At 38.5% G+C, this 15092-nt stretch overlaps 1 protein-coding gene across 1 annotated transcript; it reads left to right on the top strand.

Annotated features, from left to right (window-relative positions):
• Positions 1-3048: 3048 nt before the first annotated feature.
• Positions 3049-14588, top strand: betaTub60D (beta-Tubulin at 60D). Its single transcript, XM_064681772.1, has 4 exons — positions 3049-3385; positions 11803-11911; positions 11981-12225; positions 12990-14588. The coding sequence occupies exons 1-4, from the start codon at positions 3329-3331 to the stop codon at positions 13941-13943; spliced, it is 1365 nt and encodes a 454-aa protein (XP_064537842.1). The 5' UTR covers positions 3049-3328; the 3' UTR covers positions 13944-14588.
• Positions 14589-15092: the final 504 nt, after the last annotated feature.

The raw sequence follows: 15092 nt of genomic DNA, 5'->3' as shown, positions 1-15092 counted from the left end.
CGTCATGATTGTTGTAGCTGTTAATCTTAAAGAAAACTTTTTAAAAATCACAGAACTAAGCTTTAGAGCTTTCGGAATAAAGTTTAGAAACAGATTTGGCAGGCAATTGTTATTTGGTGCACTGAAGAGCAACTATTTTAAACTCTATGTTTCTTATTGGGGATTTAGTTTGATTGTAAGGATACCTTTCTTATTTACATTTTCCTAATACTTTTTCTAATCATATAAAACTTTGTTTGCGGAACACTTCCATGTTTTAAGAGCTATGCTAACCAAACTTAAACAGTTTTATATAAATACACACCCAAAATATAAATACAAAATAGAAACCAAACAAAAACCCTCTCTAAATACTGTGTGACTACGCCCTTTTTGTAAATGTCATCAGTCCGCCTTTATTTTGCTAACCAAAAATTGTCAGCCAAAGTATTTGCTGTGCGTTAGTGCTGTTTGTTCTGGGCTGAACCTGGACCTGGCCATGGGCCAAAGGACCAGGCCAGGGGGGTGGACGTGTGTTTAGTTGAGAATAAATGTATAACATTTTATAACTATTCATGCTCGTAAATTTGAGATTATTTTGTGGTATATTTAAATATAGCCACTCGCACACACACACACACACACACATGGGAGCCACAGGCCAGCAAATTGAATTAATGTGAATTTAGCGGTTTGGCTGCCAGCGCCTAGGAAAGCACTTGAAAAGCGTCGGCTAAATGCAAGTCTAACATAAAGGCAGTGCCTTTCAACTTGAAAGTAATTAGAAAGTAAAGCGGCTACAAATTGTCCGAAATGCTCGGGGGGCATTGATTGATTTCCAAGGAAAGCGGCAGAACGTCGAGTGCCACTAAGCGCAGCGAAGTGCAACCGAAAATAGACGCAAGTTGAATGCATTTTCGAGCCTCCGGCAAATGAAAGCAAAAACATATGTAGACAAAAACAAATGCTCCTAATGACTGCGGTGACACTTTTGTGGAAGTGCAAGCACACACACACAGACTCTCACACACACACGCACACAGAAAGAAAGAGAGAGAGTGTGTGTGCGTGTATGCTGCATACCTGTGCATGTTGCGCTGATAAAATTAGAACGTGAAAGGCGCTGCAGTTGACAGCGTGAAAATTTGTGAACTTAGAACAGGAAAAGGCGGCGGGATGCCGTCGCTCAGCTGCGACAGCGGACAGCTTAATACGCACACACATACAGCCAAAGATGCAGCTACAGATACAGATACAGCTACAGCTACAGATACAGATACTCGCCGCCACAGCTTCAGTTTCATGCAGTCGCAGATAGCTGCATGTATATAAACCAAAATAGCTGCCTCGTTATATTTGTTGTTTTGGCATTTGGCCTGTCGTGTTCGAGTGATTGAAGCTGCCATAATAAACAAGTAAAAAAAGCCAAAAGCCGATGCAGCTACAGAGCCAAGATACCCTATAGGGTATCTCTCCCGTATCTCTTGTTGATAAAGGTGAACGATAAGCAGCATTAAGATAAAATCATAGTCAAGTTACACGCCCAAGATCTAACTGTCAATCGCTGCTTATATATATGTAGATACACAATAATAGGTGGGAAACTAATTTCTAAGAGTCTCTGAAATATTGAATATGTATAATAAAAAGTATTTTTTATAAGCAAAAAACCAAGTAATAATATTTTAAATATTTATAAAATTACATTTCTTAATGTTCGAACTTCACATATATTTTGGTAATACAAATAATAATGTAACTTAAGATCGTTTAATAAACAAACTACAAGCACAAAAATTTTGCGCTTCTTGTATGTACACTTTCTAATTCTAGTTTTTCTATAATTAAATATAACATTTTAAACAGTTTTTAAACATTTAAATTTAAGTAAGTATATATTTATATGTTACAGTTATTTAATACCTATCTTTGACTTATATTGAAAAGAAATAGTGTCTTAAATAACTAATTATATTATTTAAAACTATAATTCATTAAATTATACTACTTTCTATTCAAATTTATGTTATATTTTATATTTTTTAAATTTTTATATTTATTTTCTTTTATTTTTATTTTTCTTATAAATTGTAGTTTAGTTCGTTTAATTTTTATTTTTCGATCTATTTGGGCACATATCGGCAAACCGTCTTAAAGGCACTAACACCGAGACAAAAAAAATTTAATAATTAATTAAGCATTTAAATTACATTACTTAATACATTTTTACGTTTTTCCAAAAACAAACTTTCACTTAAATTGACCAAAAAAAATCTTGTTTAAATAAAGTGTAAATAATATTTTATATAGAAGAAATTTTATCACTGTTGCTTACATATACTGTATCTATAAGGATATTTCATTTATCATTCGAGCTATTTCATGTACATACTGCCACGCTGCATACACCTAGCGGCTGCCTTTACAGAGTATATTCAAAAGCTGTCCAAATTGCAGAACTTTACGGGCAGCCCTGCTACGTGAGCGTCTTACCCCAGAGCTGCGACTGAGTGATTCTCTCTGTACATATGACTAACAGTGCGGGTCATATATATAGGTACAGACAACTCTTTGCGGCTGTTTACATAAGAATGAACTTAAAAAGTAAACTAAAAATTTAAATATTTTTTAAATTAAAGCTAATATAATAAAATATATAATAAATGGAAAAATGAATAAAAATGTTTTTATTTAATTTAAAGTTTTTCCATAATTGAAGTATTGTATATAGGTATATATATCTACCAAAATAAAACAAAAAACCAATTTGACTCCATTTGCTTCTAGAAATAAAAGAAAATGTTCCCCTGTTTCTAACCAAAGCACAAGGCATGAGCATGCACTTATACATATACACACGTATGCAAGTGCTTGTGTGTGTGTGTGTGTTTGTGAACAGGCGATCATCTGTCTCGCTCTACTCGCAACGTTTGCCACACAGCCGAAGCAACGACGTTGCCGTCGTTGTCGTCGTCGTCGTCGTCGTCGTTGTCGTCGTCGTCGCCATCCGCTGGGTTGGGTATTGGACTTAAACTGGGGACTTGACTCTGAGGCCGTCGTCGGTGCCGTCGCTGCGATCAGTTGAGTTTTGTGCGTTGTGCGGTTAAGTAGCGCGTTCTGCTCCGGTTCCCCTCCAAGACTCACACAGTGAGATCAATCAGTGCACCACACACACACACACACATACACACAAAAAGTCAAGAAGTAGAGAAGATCTGCACATCCAGGCTCAGATTCAGGTCCAGGTTCCATTCAGTTGACTTCAGTTTAGTTGAGTTGCTAAGGAGTTGTCCCGGCCACGCCTGCATCCCACGCATTAAATTGTTACATTAAAGCCCCATAAATCAAAATGAGAGAAATTGTGCATCTGCAGGCTGGACAATGCGGCAACCAGATTGGCGCTAAGGTAAGTCTCGTTTACTTTTCATTTTTTCGATTTTTTTTTATTTTCTTGTATTTTTTTTGTCGATTTTTATAAACTTTTTTCTTGGTTTTGTTTTTTGCGGCTTTTTGGCAAGCGCAGCTAATTTATGCACATTGCCCGAAAACGTTTTTCAATGAGTTTCCAAATTGATCGCAACTCAGAGTCAACGTCGCCGCCGCCGCCTTTTACAGCGCATTCAGCAATTAAAGCAAAAGAAAATTAACGCAAAAAAACGGCCAGCGAATAAACATAAAGAAAAGAATAAAAAAATTACAAGACGAAAAAAAAACTTAAACTTAAATCAAATAAAAAATAAATGAGCGACGCGACGTAGCGAAGAAAATGAAATTTGTTTGGGTTTTGTAGGCACTCGATATGCCCTTTGTTTAAAAGCCAGCCAACAGCATGCATTGTGATTATGGCAGAGAGTGGAGGCCCAGTAGGGGCCAGCCCCTTTAATAAATGAGGCGGAATTATACTGGTCTAATATGGGGCATTACTGCAATTGTTTCCGCGGAACGTTTTTCTTTCTGCTGCATTTTACGGATGCCGAAAACCTCTTGAATTATCATTGCGGTTGTATCTTTTCGCTTTGTTGAGCTTTCCTTTAGGCGGCAACCGCAAGAGCCGCACACAAATATGCCATTCAGGTGCCACAAAAGGGGGAAATTTTAATTCATGAGAGCTGCAAATCATAAAGACGGCAGCCAAAGATTATCAAAGTCGGTTTACAGAAACTAAAAGTTCATTTTATAATGAAACTCAATTAAAAAAACATGTCACATCATTTAAAAAATAACTTTATATTAATTAACAGGCGTTTAAATAATATTTTATCAAAAATTATTCCTTGGAACTTGGATCTCTTTTATATTTATTTTTTACTGCACTGAAATATTTTAACAGGTTTTCAGACATTCAAAAAAATAGCTGAAAATAATTTAACTTAATTTAAAAGGAATAATATTATAATTTAAAAGGAAAATCTCTTTAACAAGATAGTTTCTATAATAAATGCATTTCTTATATTTCTTTAACTGGAGTTGAAAAAATTAACACGCAAACAAAAATGTGCAAAATGTTGTGTCAAAAGAAAAGCTGAAGTTTTTTTTTAAGATTAATGAGAGTCTACTTGGATATTAAACTTTCTAAAAAAAAGCTTTCTTTAGATAAACAAGTCATAACTGCGTTGTATTCATGTGGAACTAAAAACCTAATGTTTGGTTCCAGTTAGTAAAAATTGGCTGAAAATTGCTTGGAAAAATAGCAATAAAACAGCTGTCCATATAAATGTAAATCGAATGTGTTGAAAGGCAACTATTTTCGCTGCAAATTCAGGTGTACGCGACGGGGCGGGGAAAACAGATATAGAGCATATGCCAGATAAAAATATGAAATAAATTTTAGTTAGTTGCCTTGTTAATCGGCTGCTCGTTAACTAGTTAATCAATTGTAATTCCTGCAATTAAAAGCATGTACAGCAATTAGCTGCCCTGCCATCAATTATTTGCAATGGGCTCGCATTGGGGCAACGCCAGTCGGTTAATCAATATAGCCAGCCAATCAGGCAGTGTGGCAGCGAGGCAGCCAAGCAACGAACGTGCCACAGCGCGCTGCACCCCGAAAAACCTGCCGCTGCCTTCTGCCACTTGACGCATTTTTCTGTTGATGTTTCTTTTGTTGTTGTTGTTGTTGTAGCTTTTGCAATTTTTGGCAACATGCAACCGGTTTAATTTTTCCAGTGGAGGCATTGACATGTGTAGCAGGGGCGCTCGGAGTCGGAAATCAATGTCAATGCTTTGCCTGAATTGCGATTGCGATTGCGACTCTGAAAGTGTGTCACGCTGCACGAATGCTGATAATAGTCAATCAAGCGATGATTAAACTATAAACACAATTAAATTAAAGTAAAGCCAAGCAAAAGATAAGCAAACGTAGATTTTTTTTATATATTTCATTCGTTCTTTGTTACTTTTCTTCTTTTTTTTTGCAAAACACTCAAATGACTCAATTGAGGTTCGCGATTTGTGGGAAGTGGCTACAGCAGCTGATGAGGTGAGCAGGGGGTCCAGGGAGTTGGGTCAGTGTCGCTTAATTTAACGCTAACAGTTTGTAGTTCTCAGAAATTCGGCATAGTAATGGTTTTATGGAGCTGTTTATATAGTGTATATATATATATGTGTTTATTTTCGCTGTGTACTTGCCCCTGAATGAGAAACGTAGACTGTTTATCTAAAGCAGACGCTCGCGTTGAAGCCGACTTGGTAATTTGAGCGAACCGTTGGTTTCGCATTACCCAAGAGATTTGAGTACAGCTAAAGTATAGTGTATATGCTGGCAGAACAGCTGAGTGGACACTTCAAATGTGTGGCAACAACAACTGTGGCAGCTACCTAAGCCAAACCCACATTTTCTGTTTAAATTCGAATTTGGAATCGCAATCGGGCATCGGGCATTGGGTATTGGGCATCAGGCAAACCGCACAAGTGCACAAAGGAAATGACTCAGAATCGATATGGTAACTGGGCGCGTTCCCAACTGGGAGCTGGGCTAATTGAAGGATTGGCTGCGGGGCACAAAACTTGTGGGCAGCGGCCCGTCTACAGTTACAGGATAGGGGCGCATATGAATTTCGAATTTCCGTTTGCGAGACGATAAATGCATAATAAATAATCAGCATGAGGCTCTATATTATATGCACAAATTATAAATTCATAAATTTCATATATAACCATATATATATATGCATATACATACATATATAGTCAATGCACTGGCAAAGTCAACAAACTGAAGGCCTCTCTTTCGTCTGAAAGATTTATTATCGCCCTCGTCTGACTTTCAAGAAGCACAAGAAACAAGAACAACAGCAAAACAGCTGCTGAGCGAAGACAAATGCTTCTGATAGGCATGGCAGCTGGCGGGGGACGGGGCCGTTAGGTTGGGTGTCTTCAAAGTTCTTTGATGCCCAAATGTGCCGTGGCATCATCGTCATGTGAAAATGCATTTTTGCATATTTTTCAAGGGCTGCCGGAAAAGCTGTTGCCAAAGCTGCAGGCGATCGGTGCACAGCTGCAGACGGCTGGACTTAAGACTGGTGCTTCAGACGGGCTCCGGCTCCAAAGTTCATGCCCGAGTGATTTCAAGTGGCACAGACTGAAAGACAGCTACAGCGCGTTGGGGCAGCTCAGCAGACATGCAACACTTAATGAGGGCGTCGGCAGCTGATCGCATGCTCACGAGGGGTGGGGTAAGGGGGGGCGTGGCTCGGCAAAGGGGGCAGCATTTACAACTAATTGGAAGTCTCTAAAGTTTCTAGTTGCCTGCAGCAGTGTGGCAAGTGGCAACAGAAGACAGCAGGAGACAGGCAACAACGCAGCGACTTGGCAATAAATTAAGATTTTTTTTTCATACTAGACTTTTCTCTGGGCTTTGCAAACAAGACGGAGAAGAAGAAGGACAGAGAGAATTTCCACTGCACTTGCAGTCAGAAATTAACTGTAAAATTTAGCTAATAGAATAGCAGCTAAATGGGTTTTTAGCGTGAAAATTTTAAGCAGCTACAAAATTAACAAAAATTAATTATTTATTTCGAAGTTTCGGACGAAAGTTTCGTTAGATTAAAATACTTTTGAGCAAGAGCATTAATCATGCTGTTTTGCGTGTAAACCTATTTTAGGATCGCGTTTCATTCTTATCAGTATTTTCGCAGTCTATATCTAAGTAATTTCTTGAGTAAATCTCAAAAGATTGAATCATTTGGGGAAAGTTTTCTGATTATATTTGTATTTTTATAAATATTTTGTCTGCTTTATTCTTGAGTCAGATACACAAAGTGTATAAAGCCGGCCTAAATCTGTTTTATTTCTAGATTTTTTAATTATAAGGCATAAACCAAGACGAAAAATCTTCAAGCAAATCAAAAATATTTATTTATATAAATACGATTCATTCTCTTAGTTTAAAGAAGAACGAAGAAATTTAAATTTTTTAGCATGAAATAGTTCGAATAGTTCGGATAAATGTTAGTTCAATAAATCCGAAAGAAGTAATTCTTTTAAATATTCCTTGTTATAAACATTTTTACCCTTTCTAAAAGCTTTCTGATATTTATTTTAAAGAATAGATTTAGCAGCACTAAGCAACATGACCATAAAAATTGTTTTTTATTCGTTTTCCATAGAGTGTGTAATTTGATATCCCTTAAAAAATCAATTCCTGGCATCAAGAGATCATTTATCACTTATGAATTTAATGCATGTGTATCCATATAAAAAATTATATTGAAAAATATTTCGAAATAATTTTATTATAATGTATCCAAAATAAATATTTCTATTATATATTCGTTTTTATAAATATGTTTACCAGTATTCTACATTTTCTGATAATTATTTTAAATAATATTTTAAGCAGCATGAGCACGAAAATTGTTTTAGATTCGTGTTTCTAATGCGATATACCTTAAAATAAAACAATTCACGATATCGGTCGATCATTTATCACTTTTTACGCCAAAGTATTTTCAGCATTTCCCTTTGGACATGCTTTTTCGTGTGCGTTTCATAATTGTTTTCCCTGCTTTCGGGAACGATCGTGCCGCTGATAAGTCAGTGTCCAAGCTCTTTAATTGACCCGCTTCACGTTCTCACAATTTGTAATATCAAATCCAAGGCATTCAGGAGAGTATGACGCAGCTAAAACCAATTTACGCAGCTGGACTTGAATGGGATACCCCCCCTCCCCCCTCCTCACCCGACACTTAAGCTATTTCCACAAGCAATCACTGCAGTTAACCGAAAAAAGGCAATTTCCCGCAACTATCAAAAGCATCATCAAAAGGAAAAATCCGTAAAAAAACAAAAAACCGGGCAAGAAAAATTAGTTGAAAGTAAAGCGATCGCTGGGGCAGAGAGAAGAAAGAGTAGAAGACATGAAAAACGACTTTTCACTTCAACAGTTTTGTGTGCTAATTTATTTTTGTTGTTGCTATTGTTGCTGCTGTTGCCGCTGATGTTGCCCCTTTTTGTTGCTGCCCCAAGCCAGTTGCATGATTTCGTTGTTTGTTTGTAAGCGCTCGTCCGGCATATAAACTGCGCTTTATTGTTGCTGCCGCTGCTGCAAGCTTCATAATTGCAACGGCCACACTCCAATTAAATTTGATGATCTTGCGGAGATTGTACATGTAGTTGAGCTGCCTTTCAAATAAACAAAAGCAAACGCTGGCGCAGACGCTGGCGCAGACGCAGACGCAAACGCCATCGACTGCCAATGCGCCTAGACTGAAGCAGGCCCGAACTGAGACCAGGCACTGTTTCGGCTGGTAAACAGCTAGCGGGGCACACGTCAAGTTCAAGTGCCAAAGGGAAACGAGACAGACAACAATGTGCGCATAGACGACTGAACAACTCTGGAATTGGGAACTGAGATGGGGAACAGCCAACTGCCAACTGCCGACGGCCAACTGGCAACTGGGTGGGGGCAATCAGCCACATCAAGGAGCTTGGAGCTGGGAACGCGCCACTTCAAGCGATAACATTTTTATTATTTCCTCGCTGTCGTTTTGTTTATTTCTGTAGCTATTGGAATTTCATTCCGATTGGGCACATTTTTGTATCTCATTGTAGCGACGATTTATGCGTTGCGCTTCAATGGTTCATTTTCGTTAGATTGAAAAACTAATGCGCACCATTTTTGGTCAAAGTAGCCGAAATCGAAGCGGCTCTTGTTAAACGCAGCAAAACATTTGCAGCGCGCTTCCGCAATTAACGCTTAGCGCGAGGGCAACATCAATGAAAATTCTTCTATCTAAAAGATACGCGAGTATCTTTTTGATTTGCTTGAGCTGCGAACGGACTGTGTGTATGTGTGTGTGTGTGTGTCTGTGTGTGTGTGTGCGGCTGGCTGCCTGCCTGCCTCCTAATGATGTTGTCGATGTCTACAACTGGCGTCTGCTGGGTTAATTTAGTAACTGCGAGTTGCCGCCTGGGTCGTTGGCCTGCAGTTCAGCTATGAGTCAGCAACAGCAGCAGCAGATACATTTGTATCTGTATGGGTATCTGGCCAGTGCCCACAGGCAACGTGCAACGCCTCGGGCAGTGCTATTTTTAACACTTTCGCTGCATAAGGTTGCGCGTTGCACGTTGCACATTGCACCCCAGGAGCGTTGCTGTGCGGCAAGCGCATTCAGAATGAAGACTCAACTTGGAAATGTCCCATGCCGCGCGACACGCTGCACTGAAATATATATATTCAAGTGAAAAATGAAAATGTGAAAAACAAGACACAAATTCAGCTAAAAGCCGAAAAACTATTTCTGACTGCGTGCGTTGCCTGCCTCTGTTTCTCTTTAAATTTAGCACTAAATCAGGGCATGTTGCAGAGATCCGAGACTGACGGCTGAACTGAACATAAATTTTCAGCCTCAACAGTGTACGATGTGTCTCACTTTTGAGGCTGTCCCATCTCTCTACGCTTTTTTAAGCCGAAAAACTAAAAAACTTCAACAGAAATAAATAAAAATAATAAAAGAAAAAAAACAACTTTATGGCGTTGCGGCTGCGCCTACTTCGTTGTCACAATACAGAGAAAAGCGAGAGAAAAATAGAAATTTTCTAATAATTTGTATACGTTCTTCCTTTTTTATTTTCGTTGAGTGCTTTCTGGGCGGTTTCTGCGGCTGGCAACATGAACTCTGACATGGCTGGGTGGGCACACAGCTCGTAATTCTATTTGACAAACGTCCCACAGCCAAAAGTCAGGCCAAGAGGTTGACAGATGACTGACTGCGGTTAAAGTTATATATATATATGCATATATATATATATTGAAATTTTGCCTACTGTCTGCCTATAGCCAAAGATAAGCGCATGGATTGTGCTGCATCTGGCTAGGGCCAGAGTTAAAATCCCCTTATCATGTCGTGAATTATGTGCGCAGTAGGAAACGAATCTGATTTCTGGATGGCCACTTATTATCTGAGGTCTATATGACAAGCATATTTATACATCTAGTTTGTTTTACAAGACAAAGAATGTAATATTAGAAAACTTTAACAATTTTCTCAGTGTAATATTTTTGATTTTATAAAAATACTTGAAGACATCTTAGAAGTTCTCATTGAATTTATACAAATAATGTTATTAAAAAAAAATAATTAATTAAATAAATTAGCAATTAGTCTAAATTTTATAAAAATAATTGAAGGTATATTAAATAAAATAAATGCAAGTTCAAATAATATTATTAATAAATAATAAGTATTATTACAAATACATGGAGATACATTACTATTATACAAATAATTTTATTAAATAACATAAATAATAAATTGAATAAATTTGTCTAAATGTTGTAAAAAGACTTGAAGATTAAATACCATATGCTCTAAATAAAAGTAATCATTAACTAACTTATAGGTAAATTTTTTAATCAGTATTCTAATAACATAAAATGAAGTATAAAATGAAAAAATTTATTTAAATCTAAAATACTTTAAATTTAAATTGAAGATAAAATATATAAAAACATATCATAAAATACTTGAAAGTCATGAAGTCAAAAGCTTTATTTTACGATATTTATTTTAGGTATTAAATAAAAAATTAGCTAAATCAATAAAATGTATCTAAATAAATTGAAAAATTTAACAAAATAGTTTTATGAGAAATTTTTAAATGTATCTAAACGATACACTGATGTATGATATACACACATTTCTATGTCACATATCCTAAATTTACAAATCTGTTCTGTTCTTAAGTTTTGTAAATCCATAAAATACATAAAAGCACATTTTTTGAGTACTCTCTAACTTTTCACTATCTTAGCCCATTCTAGAGTTTTTGAAAAGCATTTTTCGATAATCCTAAATGCGTATTTATACACAAACATATAAATGTTAATTGGCTACCCGGTCGTCCCACCCAGTTTTTCTTATAGCCAGGCGAACAAGCCCATAAAAGGCAAGAGCACAAAAATACATAGGCCCACAGACCCCGACATACCAACACGCCAGCACACGTACTCTCCATGACTTTGCGGAGTTCTCCCCTCGGCTAGCAAATCGGAGCCCCTCGCAGGGCTGACATAAAAATAGCTGCAGTAGCTCTTATATCTTTTTTATGGCGACACAGGCCAAAGTCATTAAATTGTTATAAACATGATCATTATTAGGCTACTTTCCACAGAAATCTGGCCATTAAATCCAAGAGGTGTCATCTACAATGTATATATTTATTTATACTGACAGCTGACATTCGAGATTTCCGATCAAATATTAATGCTTGAAAAACGATCTTGCAAATGAATCTTAGCTTGAATAGAAATAAGAGAATGATATTGGCTTCTGTTTTGTTTGCCATGACTAATTTCGCATTATTTGTACCATTCTGTTGCAGTTCTGGGAGATCATATCGGAGGAGCATGGCATTGACTGCAATGGCATCTATGTGGGCGACAGCGATCTGCAGCTGGAACGTGTCAGCGTCTACTATAATGAAGCATCTGGTAAGTGCCCCTCTTATATCCCATGCCAGCTTTCTGGCTGCTGACTCACGCCCATTTGCATTCCAATAGCCGTGAGTCGTACCTCGGGTGGCAAGTATGTGCCACGCGCCATTCTGCTGGATCTGGAGCCAGGCACCATGGAGTCGGTGCGCTCGGGCCCATATGGCCAGCTGTTCCGTCCGGACAACTTTGTGTTCGGGCAGTCGGGTGCCGGCAACAACTGGGCCAAGGGGCACTATACAGAGGGCGCCGAACTGGTTGACAATGTGCTCGATGTGGTGCGCAAGGAGTGCGAGAATTGCGACTGTCTGCAAGTAAGTTGAGAGATCGATTCAGATTTCAGAAGTTATCTATCAGAAATTATCTTAAGCTTCATTCCTGTGTGCCTTTTCCGTTAATATATTAAAGCTAAACACTTTCTAGTACACAAAACGAATTTAAATTTGCAAAGTTTCCAAATTATTAACGCTTAAACTTCGATAGAATACACATCGTTTTGTTATCGATAAACAATGACGATCTATATTATATCGATCACTGAAATATATATAAAATGAGATATTGAAAGCGAGCCGATCTCTTTTCAAAAGAAACTCTGCTATCGATTACTGATATGCTAAAATTTTCTAAAAGCATTAGAAAATATTTTGTAGAGTATTCAAACTGCTAGAATGTCGATTATGTTGTAATCGATAAACATAAAGCCAATACAAATTATATCGATCTCTACCTTATCGATCACTGGAAAATTGATATAGCGTCGTTCGCTATTAAATAAAACACTTTCTTATCGATCACTTCCATTATCGAAAACGTTCTCATCGATAATATTTATACTGCTTCATGCTCTAGAAGCATTTATAAAATTGGCAGTGCTCCCAAATTATTACCGCTTCAACCCTAATAGAATTTTGTTATCGATAAACATAATGTCGATAAATATAATGTCTATGACCATCGACAAATGTAGATAGAACGGGGTATTGATAAAGCGTCGATCATTTACTAATAAGTTACTCATCTATTGATAACTTTTCAATAGAAACGATAAATTACCATGCTGATATCTTTATTTTAGGGCTTTCAACTGACGCATTCGCTGGGCGGCGGCACCGGCTCTGGCATGGGCACCCTGCTCATATCGAAGATACGAGAAGAGTATCCGGATCGCATAATGAACACCTATTCGGTGGTGCCATCGCCAAAGGTGTCCGATACGGTCGTGGAGCCGTACAACGCCACGCTGTCCATCCACCAGCTGGTGGAGAACACGGACGAGACGTACTGCATCGACAATGAGGCGCTGTACGACATTTGCTTCCGCACACTGAAGGTATCGAATCCGAGCTACGGCGATCTCAACCATCTCGTCTCGCTGACCATGTCCGGTGTGACCACCTGCTTGCGCTTCCCCGGCCAGCTGAACGCCGATCTGCGCAAGCTGGCTGTGAATATGGTACCATTCCCGCGTCTGCACTTCTTCATGCCGGGCTTTGCGCCGCTCACCTCGCGCGGATCGCAGCAATATCGCGCCCTCACCGTGCCCGAGCTGACCCAACAGATGTTCGATGCCAAGAACATGATGGCCGCCTGTGATCCGCGTCACGGCCGCTATCTGACGGTGGCCGCCGTCTTCCGTGGCCGCATGTCCATGAAGGAGGTGGACGAGCAAATGCTGGCGGTTCAGAACAAGAACAGCTCCTACTTTGTCGAATGGATACCGAACAATGTGAAGACCGCCGTCTGCGACATACCGCCCAAGGGCCTCAAGATGTCCTCGACATTCATTGGCAACACCACCGCCATTCAGGAGCTGTTCAAGCGCATCTCCGAGCAGTTCTCGGCCATGTTCCGTCGCAAGGCCTTCCTCCATTGGTATACCGGCGAGGGCATGGACGAAATGGAGTTCACCGAGGCGGAGAGCAACATGAACGATCTGGTGTCCGAGTATCAGCAGTACCAGGAGGCCACCGCCGACGATGAATTCGATCCCGATGTTAACCAGGAGGAGGTCGAGGGCGATTGTATTTAATGGTGTGGCCAGAGGAATGAGGTGCGTGCGTGAGCGTCTCCTATTTGGTGGTCAGCCCTTGTTCTTGCGCGGCATGCGGCAGCAGCTGCGCGCCAAGCACTGCCACATACTCTGAGGACGCAGCAAAACACAGACACTCACACAGATACACACAGAGATACACACACAGACACACACATTTATACAGGAAATGTCAAGCGTAGTTTGACAGCAATCGAAACATCATCAGCCGGAAATGGTCCAAAGCTCTCATTTCATTTCACACACCATTCGCTCAGCTCATTCACTAATCACTCGCTCATTCACTTCGCACTCACTCACTATTCACTATTCACTACTCACTACTCACTATTCACTTCACTCGATTCACCTTCTACTCACTCATTCTTCACTCTACGCTACACTTTACACGGAGGCACGTTTATCGCATTTCTCGCAGCCATTTTCTCATCTCATTTTCACTCTCTCTCTCTCTTTCTCTCTCTCTCTTTCCCGTTTGTGTCCCCTTCACTGCATCTGCTTTGTGCCCGCACTCCCCTCACACTTATTTAAGTCGCAATTTTATAACATTTTTAATATACATAATTATTTATATACAACAACGTTTAGTAACGTATTTTAATTCAAATATAAAATTGAAAAATATATATTTAAAAAACAACAAAAAAAAAATTATTGCACAATTCTCAAAAAGCAAATACCTTTTAAACCATTTCAATTTGCACCGAAGACTGACGGACAGGCATAAGTTTTGGACTCCAGGGCAATATTACGAGTACTTGAAACATCCGAACCCAAAGATCGAACCTACTGAAAACAAAAATTAAAACAATCTGAATATGATTTGTATTATTCATAGGCGCAACACGTGTTGTTGCTGTTTTTGTATTCCTGTGCATAATTCTCTCGTAGTCTTTAAAGTACCCAAGTAATTAACTAATGCTTAACTTGATTAATAATAATAATATGCTGCAAAAACGTTTTCAATAAAAATGCAATATGCTAAACAAAAAAAAATTCAATTTTAATTGTATTATTCTATTGTATTATTGTATGTAATTGGGCAACGTTGGCAAATATATATAAAACATATTAAAGTTTGTTTTGGGATGGAAGATAATTTAGATAATGATTCGAATTTATGTCTAA

Source organism: Drosophila montana, unplaced genomic scaffold (assembly GCF_035044405.1).
Source record: "Drosophila montana isolate Dmon_TW-CO22-7 unplaced genomic scaffold, ASM3504440v1 contig_2438_1, whole genome shotgun sequence".
NCBI lineage: Eukaryota > Metazoa > Arthropoda > Insecta > Diptera > Drosophilidae > Drosophila > Drosophila montana.
The sequence above is the reverse complement of the archived record's forward strand: the minus strand, read 5'-3'. Positions and strand labels throughout refer to the sequence as shown.

What these genes read in the sequence shown, in the direction of transcription:
- betaTub60D (XM_064681772.1), top strand. Translation starts at nt 3,329, where the DNA reads ATGAGAGAAATTGTGCATCTGCAGGCTGGACAATGCGGCAACCAGATT. An exon ending in GCAACCAGATTGGCGCTAAG is followed by an intron (nt 3,386 to 11,802) that starts GTAAGTCTCGTT and finishes ATTCTGTTGCAG; the next exon opens with TTCTGGGAGATCATATCGGA. An exon ending in CTACTATAATGAAGCATCTG is followed by an intron (nt 11,912 to 11,980) that starts GTAAGTGCCCCT and finishes GCATTCCAATAG; the next exon opens with CCGTGAGTCGTACCTCGGGT.